The 21682-nt window shown below is 35.0% G+C and overlaps 1 protein-coding gene across 1 annotated transcript in view; it reads left to right on the top strand.

The window, feature by feature from the left end:
- The window catches only part of garnl3 (GTPase activating Rap/RanGAP domain like 3), a 104979-nt gene that overhangs the window by 42858 nt on the left and 40439 nt on the right, over positions 1 to 21682 (top strand). Inside the window, 2 exon segments of the mRNA XM_056458044.1 lie at positions 15420 to 15494; positions 20039 to 20138. Coding sequence (XP_056314019.1) covers positions 15420 to 15494; positions 20039 to 20138 — 175 coding nt within the window.

The following is a 21682-nucleotide window of genomic DNA, read 5'->3' as shown; positions in this document are numbered from 1 at the left end:
TTAACATAAACAAAAAGATCTATTTTCTGCTAAACATTTCACAACACTTCACAAAAATGTTACAGAGACGCATTCTCCCATGTGCAATATAAAAACAAATTCTCCAATGTTCACACAATACCTTTGTAATCACTTAAAAGTTTATTTAATTTACTTAATTTTAAAATAGAAATAGAATTATGCAAAAGTATTGTAACAAGATATGCACAATGTTTGATTAGCTTTACAATACTAAAATGTCTGCATGAACAGTTTGCATATGCAGGACGTTTGCCAGCTCACATGTGTACTGGAAAGCAAACACCAAAAGGTACAGATGTCAATAATGAAAATGTATTTATCAGAAAACGCTTACCAAACATTTATTTAAAATGCCTTAAATGTTTAGTTTACAACACCTATAGTTTCATGTTTTATCAGTTTTGTATTATAGAACTTAATAATTTATGTTTCTGAGTTTCTTTAAACATACTGTATGCTTTTAAATGATGATTTATGTTTTAATATAAAAATTATTCATAAAATCACTTTTGCCTTTCCAGTAATATTTATTTTTAGATAGATATAGTAATAAAGAAGGAGTTGTTCAACACGTTTGTACCCTTTTATGAGAACAATTGTGTACCTTCATTTCAATTGTACCATAAAAGGTACAGACTAGTATCATAAGAGATCTTTTCGGTACCATATTTGGTACAATTTTTACAAAGGTACAAATCTGTTTCTTAAAGAACATTATTTGTACCACCCTGTACCGGCACCCATAAGCTTGAACATTACCCCCATCCTGTGCTCCCTTAACTGCTTGCCGATATGTTTTAAAATATAGTTTTAAATTTTACTGTATGTTTTTAAGGTATTAAATGGTCTTGCAGTGGCTTATATTTCTACCCTTATTACTGTTAAAATTTCTGGCAGATGTTTAAGGTCATCGAACCCGAAAATGTTCAAATTCCCCAGATCCAAACTAAAGAAAAAAGGAGACTGAGCTTTTTTCTGTAGTACAGTAGGTCCCAAAATGTGGAATGGGCTACCTATGTCTATTAGAACAATCTCTACTGAATCCTTGTTCACAGGGAAACTCAAACCACATCTCTTAGATAAAGCTTTTAAATTGGGAGGAACTTAATCTTATTGTGCCTATCTTTGTTTCTGCGGTATGCATTTGATATTTGGTGCAATGTTGGTTGTACTGTATCCTGTTTTACCAGCTGTTGTTTATTTTTGATATTTTTTAACCCAAGGTGTGTACAGCACAATGGTCAACCGTTGTATTATTGTACGTTATAAATAAAGTAAGTAAAAGTAATATCCACAATATGAAATAATGGTTGGCATTGAAGTTTGTCTATGGCAGTTGCAGCCCTACTTCCAGCAACCAACATTTCTTCTGTTCACTCAAAGTGGAAATGCTGTGCCTGCAAGCAAAATTGCAGCCAATCAGGAGTGTGCAAACTTCTTAGTTAAAACTTACACATGATTTATTATATACATACACATAGGGTCTAAAACTTTTTGCTAAACCTGACAAGGGATGGTGACGTTAGACAATTTACCAGGCAATTTGAAAGCCAGACAATCAAATTAGCATACTCTCATTTTCACACACATTTCCATTACCCCTCATCCTTCGACAGGGCCCTTGACTCTAGATTCATTCTGGTTGCACAATTACGCTGCATGGAGCATTTATATTAATGATCCTGTCTGCAACATAACCTGATTTTCACTGGGATTTTACACTCATAGGATTTCAATGAGAATAAAGAAAACACTGGTGTTTAAGGCACTGGTGTTTCCTTGCACTGAACTCTGAATTATTCAACTATGCCTACAGTAGGTATATCCAGATTACATTCTATGACATCTTTAAGATTAGAGTAAGTGTAGTACATAAAATTATTGTGAGTGTCAATCATATGATTACAACAATAAAAAAGAACAACATGTACTTACAATGCATGTGATAAAGACACTGCTATTCCCTATAATTTATAGACAAATTCCACGATTGTACACTGATACCAATGGCTTCCCATTGAAAGCATTGTGCATCCCTGTACATTAGAAAATAATGGAAAAGAGGACCTAGTACATTAAAAGTGAAAAGTGATGCTATATATATATATATATATATATATATATATATATATATATATATATATATATATATATATGAAAACAGGTTCATACAATGTACATTGAGGAGCATGGTTGTGTTCATTTCATTCAGGGAGGAAAAATGTTTTGTCACTATATAGAGAATGGTGGCCATCAAGGCTGGATAGAATAAAAAATAGAGGAGGTAACTCAATTACATCCAGTTTTGACTTATTATAAAAAGAAGCAGGAAATTATGTGTTTTAACAAGAGCAGATGAAAATGATTTGTCATCATCACTGAAGTCTATGTCAGGATTCAGCTGTACTTACTCAGCATAACATATAAAAGCAGATCACATGAAAGATGAAATGAACAGAGTCGACCCACTGTGCCCAAAACCACACTGCCTGAAGATGTATTACTGAAACCTTTAAAATCCAAAAGAAAGCTTGAGGAACAGAAATATGTTGTAACAATGACTCCTCTTTCTGTTCTTCAACATTTCCTCCACTCTCTAACACTTTAAATATCCTCAGTGTCTCAATTTCTCTGTCTTGGTTCCTCTGCAATATATTTATTTTGCATGTATAGCTGATTTCAATAGTATTTCAATAGACATTTTAACAAATTTAAACAAAGAGATCAAAGTAGTTTTTTTTTATTTTGGTGACACCTGTTGGAGGAAGTAAAATAATTATGATTTCATGCAGGACAGTCATGATATGCAATTTGCAATACATAATTTTCTGAGCAAAGGAAATTTACAATTTGAAGTATTGCAATTACCATTAAAATCTTGAAAGAATAAATAAGTCTAATTCATCTTTATTTTATATACAGTGTACACTTACCGGCCACTTTATTAGGTACACCGTACTAGTACCGGGTTGGATCCCCTTTTGCCTTGAGAACTGCCTTAATCCTTCATGGCATAGACTCAACAAGGTACTGGAAATATTCCTCAGAGATATTGGTTCATATTGACATGACAGCATCACACAGTTGCTGCAAATTTGTCGGCTGCACATCCATGATGCGAATCTTGCATTCCACCACATCCCAAAGGTGCTCTATTGGATTGAGCTCTGGTGACTGTGGAGGCCATTTGAGTACAGTGAACTCATTGTCATGTTCAAGAAACCAGTCTAAGATGATCCGTGCTTTACGACATGGCGTATGGTCATAAAGAGATGGACATGGTCAGCAACAATACTCAGGTTGGCTGTGGTGTTGACACGATGCTCAATTGGTACTAATAGGCCCAAAGTGTGCCAAGAAAGCCTCAGTTTACTGCTCTTAGCTGGCAGGAGTGGCATCGGTGTCGTCTTCTGCTACTGTAGCCCAACCGCCTCAATGTTGGACATGTTGTGCGCTCAGAGATGCTCTTCTGCATACCTCAGTTGTAACGACGGGTTATTTGAGTTACTGTTGCCTTTCTGTCAGCTCGAACAAGTCTGGCCATTCTCCTCTGACCTCTGCCATCAACAAGGCATTTGCGCTCACAGAACTGCTGCTCACTGGAAATCTTCTCTTTTTTCCGCACCATTCTCTGTAAACCCCAGAGATGGTTGTGAGTGAAATTCCCAGTAGATCAGCAGTTTCTGAAATACTCAGACCAGCCCGTCTGACACCAACAAGCATGCCACGTTCAAAGTCACTTAAATCACCTTTCTTCCCCATTCTGATTCTCGGTTTGAACTGCAGCAGATCGTCTTGACTATGTCTACATGCCTAAATGCTTTGAGTTGCAGCCATGTGATTGGCTGATAAAAAATTTGTGTTAAGGAGCAGTTGGACAGGTGTACCTAATAAAGTCAGTGGCCTGTGTGTGTGTATCATTATGTTCTTTTTTTGGGGGGGGTGAGTGAATTTCACAGAAACTAATCTCTTAAAAATAAAGGTTCTTAATTTACAATCATTTCTCTTATTCTACAAATCACAATCGTATTTTGATTCTCTACACATTTCATCAGTCAAAATATCTTTCACTACATAATATTTCATTACTATATGTCTACATAAGACATTTCCTGGAACGTTACTACAAAGTTTCCCTTATGGACCTCGAGGGTAGCCTCCTGTGTCAGTTCAACACTCCTAAATGGCGCTGACACTAAATTAATCACACTATTGTATGTGTATTATGCATCCATCACAAATACATTTTATTTAAGTACCCCTCATTGCTCCAAATTAACAAATTAATATTTCATTAAACATAAAGATAATTATCTATAACATGTCACATAGCATCTTTTTTAATCAATATATTTATTATTTTTGCATAAACAATTGACAGAATCATTTTAATATACATGTAAACATTCTTTTCTAAATCCATACAATATGACTTGGTTCTACTGATTTCTATTGTATAGTAATGCATTTCTTTGCTGCTATCAGAGCCATTTTAATTAAACCTAAATTTTTCCTGATTCATCCCCTAGTAACATAAATCCTGGATCAGGTGGAAGCTTAACATGAGCAATTTTGCTAATAATTTGTATTATATTTCTCCAATAGGTTTTAAGTTTGGAACATGTCCAAAACATATGTAATAATGTATCAACCTCAATTTGACATCTAGAGCAACATTCTGAATATGAATCACTTATTTTGTGTAATCGTTCACGTCTATAATATACCCTGAGTAAAATATTAAACTGTATTAATCTATATCATACTGTTAAATGAAAATGTTAAGGCAATTTTACAGATAAGTTCCCAATTATCTTATATTTGCGTTTATATGCATATAAACACAATAAATAGAGTTGAATCCAAGTACAATTACCTCCCTAGACTTGATTTTGAGAAGATAACAGATGGAGGCAACGTGCATATTGTTTTGATGGCCAAATTTGTAAAATGTTCTATGATTATTTTAATTATTTGATTCTGGTCAAGTCCAAACGCCTTCGAACCCCACACACATATGCTGAGCAGAGGGAGTGTTGGCTGCAGAGCGACTGCGGTGTGTAAAATTAGCATGTTGGGCTCAGTTGAACATGTCGCCTGCAGCTCTATCATATGAAGCTCTGGGAGTGACTCACACTCACTGACTGCATCCAATGCTGTGGGTGGGACACTTTCACAAACATGGGACATCGGAAGAGACACAATCAAGCAATGTTTATTAGTTTACTTACAGTGTTTCTGAGGGTTATCTATCAATGACTTTGTGTGCAGTTCTGTAGATTGCATGGGGGCTTGCATGGGGGAAAAGAACCGCACACACACATATTAAGTCAGGAGTTGTTTTGATTAACATAATTAAACTGAAAATAGTTTTATCAGTTCTTATTTTCCCTACACTCTCCTTTTATCTATTTTTCAGGAGTTAGAGTTTTGTTTTAATAAACAGCAGTGCCTTTACACATTACACAAAAACATTACACATTTAATTCGAAATCAAATCATTGAGGAATTAAAAAAATAATAAAAATCCATGTATATTTTATGATGTATGTTTTCTACAGGAGGCAATAAAATGTATATGAATCCGTTCAAAAAATATCAGTATCAAAAAAGCTAAAATACTTTCAAAACATTTTTTAATCTTCAGCTTAAATTACTGTAATATATATTGTTGCACAGCCATTGTTTTTGATGAGTCAACAAACTTCTGGCACCTATATAAAAAGGTATTTCCGCCCAGGATCAACAAACTACATGCTACAGTTTCTGTGGATTCCTGGGTTTTGTTTCAGAAACAGCATTTTTATCATCACCCCACAAGCTTTCAATTGGGTTAAGCTCAGGGGATTGAGATGGCCACTACATTGCTTCATTTTTTTTGTCTGAAACCAATACTGATCTGTCTGGGGTCCTTGTCCTGTTAAAACCCCATTTTTGGTGTATTATTGGTACAGCATGAGCCAAGATTATTAGTAGTAATTTGATGTATTCCAACTGGTCCATGATGCTGCTTGGTTAACAATAAATATGTCTAGTACTAAAGGATATTAAACATCTTTGTTTCAAGGTTTTGAGCTACCAGGCACAGTTCTCACAGTGAACTGTGGCTTGAATTTAGTATCTGGGGGTCGTCTGACATACTGTCGATAATCACTAGATCTAAAAATAACAATTTTACTCTCACTGCACATGCCGTTTTTCAGCCATGGTGATTTTTTTAGAGACTTCTTACTGACAGCTGTGCTTCTATCAAGTGTCCTCTGACTGTAACTGTACTTTCAGGTCATTTTAGATCATATTTGATCTTTCTAGAGGTGATGATTGACTGGAACCTGGCCATTCATTCATTTTTTGATCCATTTTAACTGTAATTGCTTATGTTCTCAGGGGTGTTTCAGCTTTTTGTTGCCAGTTTAACCCTTCATAGGGCACTCACTGAAATACTCATCTAAAAAATCCTGGCTTATTACAAGATTTAAGAACTTTTATGAAAATCCAAAATTATACTGTTATTAAATTATAATTAACGTCAATGAAATTTCCATGTATGTTCCTTGCCCAATAAAGAGTTAAAGCATTTAAAATAATTTTAGTTCTTTACAGTTAATCTTTACAGTTCAGAAAGCAATACATTTTATAACAGTATGTGACACATTGCTGACCTTACTCTTTAGTAATAGATCATTAATGATAATTATCATTAATTTTGAACACATGCCTTTCAATGCATGAGCCAGTTACTCAGAACCAGCAGCACACATTACATAACAGTTGGGTCTATTTCTCTATTATATCCATAAAATAATTTGCAATACTATGCATTTCCAAATATCAGTACTGCTAATGATAGTGGTTCAACAGGTTGTATTTGTACTGCTGCTTTCAGATGTAGTATATACATTCATGAGTATATATTGTTCATTACTTATTACTAGTTATTACTAGCTTGGATTGAAAGCACCATTATTCATTTTGCTAATACCTCTCAAAATAAAACGAGGTTTAACCTGGAGAAAAGAATGTGATTGGAAGTTCTTTCTGAATTTTGGCCTGACAAACATACAACAATTATTATATTTTCTGCTCTAAATTGTCCAGTCCTATATATAACAACAGTTTTAAAAAAAAGCAACAAAAAGCAACAAAGGCTCATTCTGAAAACGCCCCCTATATACATTTGTGGAGATCATGAATTATGTAGCCAGAAGTATGTATGGCGTCATTTCGTCTTTAAAACCAATGCTATTGGGCAGTGTGGTGGTAGGGCTGCACAATTCTGGCTAAAATGAGAATCGCGATTTATTTATTTATTTTTTTGCTTAAAATCAAGATCACGATTTTCTCACGATTCTGTAGGTGTCAAATAAAGGTTAATATGAGTAGGCTGCTATTATTGTTATTTCTCAAACATATGGTAAAACAACATTAATAATATTAGGCCTGTGTGTAGGTCTACTGTTGGTTAAAACGCCACATTTTGTATAGACTTTGATTAGTTGACTTGAACAGACTTTAAATTTGTCCTGGTCAATAATTCACAGTAAAGTGATGACATCAGAATACAACTATTCATAATTCTTGAGTTGAATTATTGTGTTTCAGACATATGCTTGTCATTTGTCATTGACAACACTATTAGACCATTTTATTCACTGGTAAAATGAGACATTTGTCATTATCAGATTCCCTCATGCATTATATTCAACATTATATAGGCTAGAGTAGTTATACTGACACTGTTAAACATTTATTATCATGCACAACACTTTGTGTTCGCTATGAAAGAAAAAACATATCAAATGCTTATCGTAATCATAACTCTAAAATGCGATATGGTCATTTAAATGACATGCGCCAAGTTACACTTCCACTTCCGAGTGCGGCTCATGGCTGCCATCATGGCTGCCATTCCCGCGCAGCTCTCAAACGATCGCTCTGTGCAACAAACTGAACAATATTTACAACTTTATACCTGTTATTCACAGCCTATGCAGGTTCTGTTCACTCAAATAGGCATCATTCGCGACCACGCGCGCATCCTCTTGGTAGTAAACAAACAGCTTGCGGTCAGTATGTGTGATTTCGCGGCCGCGAATACATCATTACATGAAGACAGAAATGATCTTTTAGGGTTATTATATGCTTTATAAATACAGTATGTGACACCTTTAACGCCATTTGAAGGTGTCCATGTTGCTGTGAAGACTTTTGCATCTGCCTTTATGCATCTCTCCTGACCCTAAAAATTTAATTGGCGGAATGGTAGAAAAGCTGAATTAAGATTGTGTGTAGGGTTGAATCGAGATTGTGATCTTTTTTCGATGAATCGTGCAGCCCTATATGACGGTGTTCCTTCTCCTGCTTAAAAGCTGACCGCTTACCTCCGTGGGGACGGCTTTCCCGCGGTTACCAGTTTGTCCAGTAGCTCACGATGTTTGTCAGCGGACTTAAGACACAGAGAGTTGACCACGACGATGAGGTTTGAGTTCAGCGAAGAACGGTTCCAGAAAGCTGGTAAGACAAAACCAGAAGCCAAAAGAATAAAATAAACAAGTAAATAACAGGAGGAGAATGTGGTAAAATTTGCAAACGTGGTAACAATCAGGCAAGGGTGTTTCTTTTTCTGGATTGCTTTTTAAAACATTGTCGCTTGGGTTTAGGGCAGGAGGAGGGTGGGTCAGTTGATCAGTCAGTCAGTCAGTTGACAGCGGTCTCTGGTGGATTTGAGAACAGCAGGCACAAATGGCACTCGCGAGAGAAATTTAAGATCTGAAAAGGCGTACACAGCAGCCTCTGGTGGATTCACGAAAATAAAAACTGCAAAAAATGTAGCTCCTGGGACGTATTTGGCGCTCTCCAGAAATGTATATAGTGGTATGTTTTCAGTATGAGCCAAGGCTGACAAAAAGCCTGTTGTAATAAATTTATATTCAGTCAATATGAACTCAATTAGGGTGATCAAAGTTAAGTTATGATCAAATATAAGTTTGGTACCAAACAATTTTGTATCTGTTCATTTACATAACGGAGTCAAAAACGTATTTTTTGAAAATCTGTGCATTTACATGAACCACTGATTCCTGGATTTGAATTCCCCTACTGCTTATATTATATCAATACTGGACATTTATGATTTTAAAGAAAGACACAGAGAAAAGTTGAGTTGTATACAATGTTAGCTGTATGTTTGATGTCTCTGCTACAACCTGTGCACCTTAAAAGTAAAAAAAAAACATTAAACATTAAACCACTCACCTAAAGGGCACGTGTAGCAGCTTCTCTGGCATTTACCCATAGCTGCATAAGACTGTCATAAAGTGACACTATTCTCCACAACCAATGATCATTTCCGCAAAATTATATTACATTGCTTCTTTGTCTTGCACACGTTTCAAAGTGAAATGTCCAGTCACTTGCTATAAAAACAGATAAGTTTGAATATATATATATATAATTGTATACTTTTTTTGCGTTTTCAATAAATTGAGGATAATTTTCAGTAGTATAGCAACTATAGCACAGAGTTGAACTATAGCACAAAACCTGCAGTAATTAATTTCCTGCCCCTTCCAAAAATGAACAAGACTCTTGTAATAATTTTATGGTAATTGCAAGCCTTTGTTTGATGGTTTCATTGTATATTAAATCTGTGCTGTGTTTCACAATTCACCCATAGCTCTGTTCTACAGCGGAGACTGATTTAGATTATGGAAATGTTTCCTTTTGTTTTTCTCACAGATTCAGATGCTTTGCGTTCTCCATTTGTGTCCCACTCCATATTCTTCCCTCAACTCATTTCTCTCTCTCTCTCTCTTTCTCTGGGTCTATTGTGCAAGGCATGAGAACACATACAGAAGCTCTCTAAAAAGATCAATGTTACATCCCAAGTCACAATAGCATTGATTCTTTTGCGTACGCTCTCTCTCTCTCTGCACATCTGTTATTTTTTTCTTTTGTGTGAGTGTGTGTGTGTGTGTGTGTGTGTTGAACTTTTGGTTGGTAGTTTGGCAGACTGTCCTGTCATTATCCTGCTATCGTTAACCTCGTGGCATTTATCAAAATACCTTAGTAGCATCAGAGAATGTCACTGGGCTATCTTATGAAACACACATAATTATGTCTCTGTGTGCTTAAGTAGATTCTGGGGATGCGCAAGTCCATTAGAGGAGGTGTTGTGTATCATAGGCACGTGTCATAGATAAATGTCAAGTTGTCTTAAGGATTTTTAATGCCTCCGTTTCTATTGAATCTATTTCTTTATTTAGTCTATTTGTTCTCTGCTCTGTTTTCTATTTGAATATATATTTCAAGGTAATTTATTCCTGTTATTATAAAACTCAATTTTAGCATCATTACTTCAGTGACTTTATCCTATATTGAGATGTTCTGCTCCAAAATGTTTGTATTATTATTATTATTATTATTATTATTATTATTATTATTATTATTATTATGTTGAAAACAGCTTTATTCAACTTTCTGCAATGAATAGAGAGCTCAGAAGAAGAGCATTTATCTTAAATAGACATCTTTTCTTGACATTATAAGTGTCTTTATCATCCTTGTTAAACAAAAGGTTTGATTTCTATAATTTTTTTCATTCAGCTTTGAAATCAATAAATGACATTTAAATGTTTTTAAATAGAAATGACTTTTTAAATGCTTACAAATAGAATACTATTAATTTTCACAGTACATTTTTTGCTATACTTCAAATCAATGAACACAGGCTTGGCCAGCAGAAGAGATAAAAAAACAATACAAATCCTACTGTTCTGAATCGAGATCCAAATGTAACAAAAATGTAACAACCCACAATAATACATGCAAATAATACATGCAAACAATAATACATGCAAATATGTGGGCATTTGTGGTAGGCCTGGGTGATTAATCAAAAACTAATTGAAATTGACATTCAGAACCTATAATCGATTTAATTTTTCCAGGTCAATTTTTTCCATTACTTTCTTTACCGCGTGTAAAGTCACATGACCCTGCTCTGTTACATGTCGAGCATGGACAACTTAAACACTGAGACAACTGAACAACAAGAGCAGCTTGTAGCAAAGAAAAATGCATATTTGCAGTACAAAATTTGTCAGCAAAATAAAAATTCTCTTAATTAGTTAAGAGAATTAATTAATTCTCTTAATTCTCTTAATTAATAGTTTTAATAACTCATTTCTAATAACTGATTTATTTTATCTTTGCCATGATGACAGTAAATAATATTTGACTAGATATTTTTAAGACACTTCTATACAGCTTAAAGCGACATTTAAAGGCTTAACTAGGTTAATTAGGTTAACTAGGCAGGTTAGGGTAATTAGGCAAGTTATGGTATAATGATGGTTTGTTCTGTAGACGATCGAAAATATAGCTTAAAGGGTATATAGCTTAAAGGATAATGCTATGAAAATCCCTTGCTCTGTAAACATCATTTGGGAAATATTTAAAAAAGAAGAAGAAAATCAAAGGAGGGCTAATAATTCTGACTTCAACTGTACATATAAATAAATCAAATAATCGTTCATTAATAATAATCGAGATAAAATGTCCAATTAATCCAGATTAAGATTTTAGGCCAAATCGCCCAGCCCTAATTTATGGATAATAAATGTATAATAAATAAATAAAAACAAAAATACATGGAAAAAAAAGTATCAATCTATACGAAATTAGACATAATTTCTAAACTTAAATGTTGTTAATGTTATTGTGACACATAAAAGTATTCCGCATATCATAAATAAAACATATGTACTGATCAATCAGCATATATGACCAGAACCCTCAGGTTCATAATTATTGTTATAGCCATCTTTATGGTTATAATTCTCTGTGTGAATAGACCTTGACATGCATGATTAATCGAAAGAACGGGCATCATACCAAGTGGATAGGAGGACATCTGCCAGCACAGGACATTAGTGAACTTCACAGTATAAACTAACTTTACTCTTACCTTACCTCAACTTGGATACCAAATGAGTGATTTTTTATTGTGATCATAAGATTTAATGAAGAATGGACTGCTTGGACCTTTAGCATTATCAGACCAAGTCAAACCATCTCCCCCCCCCCCACACACACACACACACACATAATGACAATTACACACTTTCAGTATGACTCTCTCTATCTGCAGTGCAGCTGCAGTCTGTTTTTAGCCATTTGGTCTGCCAGACACAGAGAAAAGGAAGTGAAAGAGAGGGAGGCAGACCAACAGGTGGAGAAGAAAGGTGGGAGAAATGTGAGGAAGAAAACAAGGTGACTGAAGAAAAAGGAAATGGGAGAGGTTCAGTGTTGTGTTGCCTGGCAACCGACGTAGTTCCATCTGGGGGGATGTTGCAATTTTACTGCAAAGACCAGATTACATCGTGTCAGGTGCAAGCCACTGTCCCACGCATACACACAATATCTGCGCAGATAGACTTTTACTCACACTACTTGTCTTACTCATACAAAATAAAATAACACTAATAAGCATGCTGAAAATATGATCAATGCTGCACAGAGAGATCAGACACACAGGGGTCACTTGTCTGTAATTAGTCTGATTGTGTGTGTCTGCAGCTGCTTCTGCATTCACACTGGAGGGTTTTCATGTACATAGAATTGTGTGTGTGTGCTGAGTGTCACAGTAGATTAGCTATATGTTGCCTTTTCTCTCTCTCGTGTTTTTAAGAGCGTCTCTAAAGCACTCTTCAACCTTTCGGGTTGTGGCTCAAGCATTTGTAAAAAAAAAATAAATGAGTAATTCAAATAAAAGAGGGTTTAAAATCTAAGGCTTCAATTAAAATGGTTATATACACACATATATACATATTTATACACACACTCATTGAACACACACACGTACATTCTATATTATAACTCAAAGCTCATTACACATTTGGGGGCCTCTATAATCACCAGCAGTGTGCAGCTGCAGCATCCACCTGGCTAGACCACACACCATCTCATTGTTTAAGAGGGGACAGGGTGATGAGGCCAATTAGCAGATACAGGGATGTTAGGAGGTTTACCACTGAACAAATTTGGCCAGGATGTCAGGAACCCGCCCTTCTCTTTCAGAGAGTCAGGGGCCTCAGTTAAACATCTCATCCAGCACCTAGACTGCAGCTCCACACAGGAAGTTTGGCCAGAGGAGAAATTGTCATGCCCAACAGAGCCTGGTTTCTCTGTAGGTTTTTTTTCCCTTCACTTACGTCAATTGGTGAAGTTTTGTTCCTCAGCACTGTGGCCATTGGCTTGCTTGGTTTGGGACTTGTGGAGCTGCACATCAGTGGATTTTCTTTTCAGTGTTTAAACTTTCAGCAGTGAAAATTAAACCTCACTGAACTGAACTAAACTGAACTTCTACTCTGAAATCTGGACTAGAACTACTATGTTGTAAAAGCGCTAAGGAAATAAACATAAATTGAATTGAATCCAAAGGATGGTGCTAACTGATGGTATAGTGTCCCCATCACAATACTGAGGCACTAGGATCCACACAGACCATAGGGTGAGCACTCAGCCTCACTAACACCTCTGTCAGCAGCAACCAAGTTTTACAATGTAGTCTCACATGCAGGTGCTGAGTAGCCTTAAGCCTGGCTTTAGTGGGCAACCATGTGACAGTGTAAAATGACTAATTAAAGACAACATGATGGATATTTCATTAAAAAAACTGAAATGAGGATCTTGTTAGGGCTGTAAAGGTATTTTTCTTACCACAGTAATGATGCCAAAAACAAATAATGGGGTTTGGTGGCTAACTGCACTCCCATACACCCACCACCCCCACATGCAGCGGGATAGGAAACTCTCTTTATAGTTATTTATTTTTCTCCAGAAGCCTTTGAACAAACAAAAAATGTGTTAGGTTATGACTAACAATGATTATTATGCTTATAGTTCAGTTCTCATAGGCTCTCCTGTAACTTTCACCAGCAAAAAATAAGTGTGATCATGACAGGGATGACTTCTACACTGCGGATGGTATCTTATAACTGCAGCGAGGTGGTTTATTGTCACAGCCCCAGATTTAGTAAAAGAACACTGTTTTCAGCTAAACAGCATAAAACATTTTACAAAAACACAACTGAGAGCAGTTTTCAAAGCACACAGTTTAAAAAAAAAACTATATAATTACAGTTTCTGTGTAAATTGCAAAAGCATGATTTTCCAAAAACAGTGACATCATGTGTATGGGTCCACTTGTTCAGTCCCCCCCCCCCCCAACCTCTTTATGTTTTTTGGGGGGGACAACTTTATTGTTTTATGTTCAATCAACTTAAATTGGTAAAAACAATTAAGTTATCTTAATTGATTTGTGTTGGGACAACATGAGGGAATTATGTGGAACCTAACATTTTTTACAGTGTATTTTTGGAAACACTTATTTTTGCAGATTCGTGTGGACAGGGATCTTTGAACATTCAAATTGTAAAATGATATATAATCATAAAAAACATGTAGAAATGCATTTTTAGGCCCATAGTCGGGGGGGGGGGGGGTAATTCTGGAAAATAAAGGTCCAGAATTTGTCCTATACATGAGCTCATTTGTCCTATTTTGACTGCTATGCCACCATTATTAGTAAAAAAAGGAAACAATCAAAAAAAGCATTAAGACCAAGCGGAATTCTGGTATGACTTCAGTTAATCTGTTTTAGCCAATGCAAACTTTTATTCTTCATGAGTTCAACATCAAGCTGTGCAAGAAAACATCTGACGTAAGCAAAGTCATATTTCGCATCTGTATTATTAAATAGAGAAAACATTTGACAAGTAACTTTTATTCTAAATCTTGGACCTTATTCTTGAATAAAAACATGACCAATAAAAAAGTGTGAAGCACTTTTACAAGAGAGAAAAATTGTGAAGCTCTAAATAATAATAATAATAATTATTATTATTATTATTATTATTATTTAAAAAAAACAACTTTTGACCAAATTCTGACTGAGAAAAGTTGAATGTGCTGGCCAGTTTGTTTATTAATAAATGACAATAGGCTACAGTTTTTAATTTAAAACTTTTTTCCTAATGATATATGATGTAATAAATTTGTATTTTTAAAATAAACATTTGGCATATTTCTTTATTCTAAACATTTAGGAAATATTTTGGCACATCAAAAAGTGTGGCTATGATGACCATCCGACAAGCTAATTCAGCAAAAAATAGCGCCTAAAATGTCACCTAAATTCAGTATTTAAATCTAATAATTAAATAGAAAATGAGGCGAATAACTGCAAAAATGTCCATATTTTGAGGAAAAAAGAACCACTTCTTTCACCAAGCTGGCTACGGGGATGATTTTTTTACTGGAATATTGTGCTCTGTAATCTCTTTCACATGGAACAGCAGATCTCAGTCTCATGACGTATCTGTGTTTCTTTTCAGCTCATCTCCAGTGATGCAGATGGGGCCATACAGAGAGCTGGCAGATTCAGAGTGGAGAATGGTTCAATCGATGAAGTAAGATACTCATCAAATACTTTACAACCTGAAATCTGTGAGTGTGTGCTGGATTATAATTCACATGTACAGTAAGCGTTATAAAACAATTCTGAAAATTGACAAGCTTAAAATGAAAGGCACTGTATGTAGTGTTCACAAATAAAGAGTACATTTTCAAAACAGGAAAAGGCATAGTTGGATGACACGTGACTGAGTGTGGAATCATGGGAGATATGTTCTCAATTACATCCTATGGGACTTCAGAAATCATGCTCATGGATGAACTAAAGTATCCAGACCAGTCTTATTATCATGGTACTGTGGTTTGAAGCAGAGTAAGACTGAAATGTGTTTAAGCGAAATGAGATGCTGAAGCAATTGCTGATAAGAGACAAATGCATTTATTATGCCAGTCGACCGCTTCCAGTTTCTACTGGCCATGATCACAGGGTGTTTTATACTTATACTTTACACTGTAAAAAAAAATCTGTACATTTTTACGGTTTATTTCTGGCAGCTAAAAAAAAAAAAAAACGGAAAATAACGGCTGTTAAATTACAGAAATTTCTTGTAAAATAACGGACATTAAATTACAGAAATTTACTGTAAAATAACAGCCATTAAATTACAGAAATTTACTGTAAAATAACGGACATTAAATTACAGAAATTTACTGTAAAATAACAGCCATTAAATTACAGAAATTTACTGTAAAATAACAGCCATTAAATTACAGAAATTTACTTAAATTTAAATTTCTGGTAAATTTCTGTAATTCAACCTCTGTTATTTAACAGTAAATTTCTGTAATTTAATGGCTGTTATTTTACGTTTTTTTTCTGGCACCCCAGCTGCCGGAAATAAATCGTAAAATTATGGATTTTTTTACAGACCAAATTTATTGTGTTAAAAAGAAAACCCATCAAGAGCGACATGTTTAGATGTTATTATTATTATTATTATTATTATTATTATTATTATTATTATTATTATTATTATTATTATTGTTGTTTATATGACTGTTCAAACATGCACCCAAAACCCCAATCTTGTCCACCTTTACTCCGCTTGTACAGAATTTATTACGCGTGTACAGAATTTGTTTGGGAAACAGCGTCTATGTATCACTATGGAGCGTGTCTGACAGTCATGCACCGCTACATGAACTGACTGTTTTAAGGAATGGCTAGGAGGGGCAATGGTGCCTGTAATGGAAAAATAATTATATTAATTTCAAAGTGTTTTCAAGCCTAAATAAAATGGAAGCAGAGAACCGATTCACATTTAAGAGCTAGCGGCATCCCCCTGGTGGTTCGGCAGTATGCGTTTCGTACAGGGCTTGACATTAACTTTTTTGATCACCAGCCACTGTGGCTAGTAGTTTTCCAACATTCTTAGCCACTTATCATTGTTGTCGGGAAAAGACATTTTATATGCATAAATATGACTCTGACATGCTATAATTACTTGATTTAGATTTTGTTATGTCCACATGCCTCCACATTCATTTAATTTTTTGGTTCGTGTATGAGCTTGCTCAATGAGCATGAGCAAATGGGTCATGGTTAGACACGGGCCGGTATAAGATTCTGATGGTATGATAACCTTGGATAAAAAGATCATGGTTTCACGGTATTGTGATTACTGCTCTTAAAACATATTTTTTAAATGTCTGGGTAAAAAAACTAAAAAAAATTTCCATTTTAAACACAATATATTTTATTTTTAGAAACATTTAAAATATTTTGCAGCAGTAAACATGTCAGCTTAAATCCTTCAAATTAATTATTGACTTCTGCTGTCTTTGTTTATTTCAAAAACAGATTTTATTCAACAATTTAAAACAGCATCTTTGCATATTGTTTCTGCTGGAGATACTATTGTCCTAAAAATAAGCAAATAAAAAATGTTTACACATACAGTAGGTGAGAGTTCAAAGTGACTATTACCGCCGGTACCTTACGAACGGTATTGCAGAAAATGCTGACTGTTTTAAAACCTTGACTTTTTCAAACCGCGTTATACCTTGAAAACGGTTATCATCCCATGACTAGTCATGATTTCAGTGTCGTATTACAATTAGTTTTTATTTGACTTTTCAGAACTCAAAATTAAGGATTTACCAAATTTATCTCTGACCACACCAAACATAAATAATTATTTCTTAGCCACAAATTTTAAATGTGTCAAAACAAGCAAAATATAGCTGTACACTATACTTTCTATTTAACAAGACATTTCTTAAAAAAAAGAAGAAAAAAAAAAAAAAAACAATTCAAACATTTCAAAAGTAATTATTGTCATGTATCTAAAGCTATGCACAGTAATCTGTCCTGGCTAAAGAAGTCAGATCACCAGTCCACTACACATAAATGAGGAGTTAATCTCCCATTAAAGCAATGTTATTGTAAAAAAAAAAAAAAAGACAATTAAACAAAAATAACTGTAAGAAAAAGACAGCAGGTAAAAAAATGTGATAATGCAAGGATGATCAAGCGCACACGGTTAATGTTAAGCCTGTTAATAATCTGTTTAAAGAATTCCACCCCCACTTGGTGGGTTGGTGGGTGTTAATGCCAAGCCCTGATTGTGCATAGGGAGCATCGGCTCTTTAGTGTTTATTGCCACCCTTTATAGAAAGATTGAAAATACGAAGAATTACAGCAAAATTTCTTTCCGGGATGATAGCGGGACAGAATTGTAAAATACAGGAGAATCTCAGGAAAAACAGGTGGGTTAACAGGTATGATCATTAGCATGGTAACATAGGATATTGACCGTGCTACTAAAATTGCTTATTTCTCTGAATTTGAACATCCTTTGAAACATTTGGCATAATGCAAGTATATAAGTCATCAACAATATTTAAGCATGTACTCTTTGTTTTTGATTATTTTACTGGAAATAAATACATATTGTGCCTTCAAACAGTCAATGGTTGATGTAGTTATGACCATGGAGAGATCCAGCATGGTTTTGAAGTCGTCCACATGCATACTAATGGCTGTGGGTTCAAGTCTGCACAGCACTGCAGGCACGGGGGCGATGCAATGTATTTAAATACATGCGCAAAGAATGAAGGTGGACAGAAAGAGGAACACAGATTAAAAGAAGTGGGAGGAAGGATGAAGCAAAGACAGAGAAAGAGAACAAAAAATGTGTTTTTCTGGCAGGGAGTAAACAAAAAAACTGCCAGCTTTTGTGTTTTGTGAGCTTGTCTGTAGGTGTTTCAATGAAACGCACATGCATCAGCAAAAACAACAGTCGAAGCAAAGTGATTCAATCAATCCCCAATGTTCCTGCCCTCATTCTCTCTCTCTTTCTCTCTTTCCACTTGTCCTTTTCATTACACGCACCAGCCCGTAGCTATGACAACCTCCAATGCTTTATCCCACCAAAACAGACCTCTTGATTGGTAGTTAATGATTTAGGAGGGACTGTAATTTAGCGTAGTAATTCAGGTTCCTGACGCTATATAAGTTTAACGGTGAGGTTGTTGTTTATGTTGAGTTGTTTACAGTTTGCCAGAGTGAAAGGATTAAATGAATTTTGTGCTGGAACATGATTGTATTGATTATTGGGTGAGCAGAGACGTACCAGACATGTTTGTGTACATATATTTGTGTGTGTGTGTGTGTGTGTGTGTGTGTGTGTGTGTGTGTGTGTGTGTGTGTGTGTGTGTGTGTGTGTGTGTGTGTGTGTGTGTGTGTGCTCTGCGACAGCTCTTTTAAAAAAAGAAAAAAAAAGGTTGTTTGACCTTTTGAGACAAAGCTTTGGAGCTCAAAATATACTTATTTTATGTATTTGGCTATCGATAATTCATTTTACATTACTGTGGCAGATTGGGTTGGTTTTTGTGACTTGTCCTGTCCCCTTAATCATGTCTTTGGAAGAAATTATTTAAATTAGGGATGCTGCGATATAAATGTTCCCAGACAAGAACTCCAAACTGCAAACGGGGGGTTTGGGTGAGCTGAACGGTTCTGATATAGAGAATAATTCCTTGAGAGTATACTTTGTTTGTAACTTTGTGCTTGTAACTTCTTTTGTTATTTTCAAACAACAAGACTACTCACTATAGGATGTTGAAATTGTAAAATGCATCCTTGATGATGTACGGTACAGTATGTGGCTAACAAAAATCATTAAAAGACACAGCTAATGGTATCTATCTGTCTACCATTAGGTTGTAGGTGTTATGTCAGTAAAGAAACAAAAATATATTGAATTCTGCAATTCAGTTATGATAAAAAGGATTAATATTTATTTTTTCAGCCAAAATATGGTTATGAAGATACATTATCTTTATTCAGTTTTTTTTAATTGCCTTAATGAGGACAAAAAAAAAAACAATTTATTTATTTTAACTGAATTTAAAGAGAACTTAACATTTAATTTAAAAAATATTTTTTATTTTAGAAATATATTATTTCTAACAAACATGTATAGCTAAAAATAGCCATTAATCATTTCTTTTTGTTGGTGCCAATGAAAATATTGCAGGGCAAGTAAAAATAAACTTGCATCTGATTGGTTAAAGTCTTGGTGGGGCTTTTCTGCAGATCTCTGACTACACGCCTGGAACGTGGAGGAGAACTGATGTCCATCTGGAGAACCCAGAGTACCACACCAGATGGTACTTCAAGTACTTCCTGGGAAAAGGTGGGATTCCACTGCCAAGTATAGAGCATGCTTGGATGCAGAGAGAGAAAGAGAGAGAGAGAAAGAGAGAGAGAGAGAGAGAGAGAGAGAGAGAGAGAGAGATTTGCACTCATTTGCTCTCATATTCACACACTGTATATTCAGTACACACATATCCATGTTGTGATTAGATTTCCTAATACTCAGCATAGCATAATCATTAGCATAACTGAATAATAAAATAGATTAATAGCAGAACTTTAGTGACAGTTGTGTTAAACTGAACTGAATCAGATTTAATTTAGCTAGAACTACATCAGCATTCTACCACTACTCTCCTGCCTCCCTGAATTGCTGGAATGTTCCACAATCTGAAATATTGCCATAACTTTGCTTTAATCTTATATGTCTATATATTAAGCTGTATTTGCATAATCTACATTGTAAAAATGGTGGTATCATTCAGAAACCAATCATTCAGAAATCTCTCACTTGTTTTATGTGAGCATATTTACTGTACAAAACCTGTCAGTGAACTATGAGGGCAATAAATAATAGTAATAATAATAATAATTGTTCATTAAGAATGTTCATTAAAATCAGAGATGAATTGATATGAATAAGTGTAGATTTGTCTTGAGTAATCCAATTTTCTGCTTTGAAACAATAATTATTGTCAAAAGCGCTATACAAATAAACTTGAATACACACACACACACACACACACACACACACACACACACACACACACACACACACACACACACACACACACACACGTACACTATTCCACTAACTTCACCGTCCTGTTTTTCCTTTCTCTCCCTTCCTCAAAAACAAATAAGAAACACTGTTGTTCCCACACACATTCCCGAGGCAGATGCTGCATTATGTCTCTTTAATTGGTTTAAATCACTGTAAATACCTTTCATTCAATGAAAGAGAGACTAAAGGAAAGAGACAGAATATGCTACAGAGGAGGGGCGGAGATGCAGAGACAGACCAGATCTTGTCTTCTAATTGGATTTCATCCTCTTTTTTCATTTGTCTTCTGTCTGTAAACCTGGACCGTCTCGGTCCAAAATATTCTCCTCAAACAGCAGGCTTCCATCCTTTCCTTCCTCTTCCCCTCTGGTTCTGAATCTCCAGGAATAGATCTAAATAAACAGGCATTTTCACAGTCACGTCTCAGAGGACAGTTCACACAGTCACAGCACTTTGGTGTGGCATCTAATGGCATCACATCAAGAGGCACAAGATAAATTAGTCAGTCAAAATTGTAAACAAAAAAATAAAATAAAAATAGAAGTATGACTCACTCATTTTATTGATGCACTGTTTAAAAATCCAGCTTCGTATGCATATTGCAGTATATTTTGATGGTTATTGCCTGTGTTGGCCAACAATCTACTTTAAGTACTACAAAAAAATCTTCATAAAAAATTAAATGTGCATATAAATCATTACACATTCAAACAGTAATAGTAACATCTGTCATTTCATCCTTTCATACTTTTTCAAATACCAAAATCTCAATTAACTGAACATTTTAACCAGATTACGAT

Source organism: Danio aesculapii, chromosome 5 (genome assembly GCF_903798145.1).
Source record: "Danio aesculapii chromosome 5, fDanAes4.1, whole genome shotgun sequence".
Lineage (NCBI taxonomy): Eukaryota > Metazoa > Chordata > Actinopteri > Cypriniformes > Danionidae > Danio > Danio aesculapii.
This window is presented reverse-complemented; position numbering and strand designations above follow the sequence as displayed.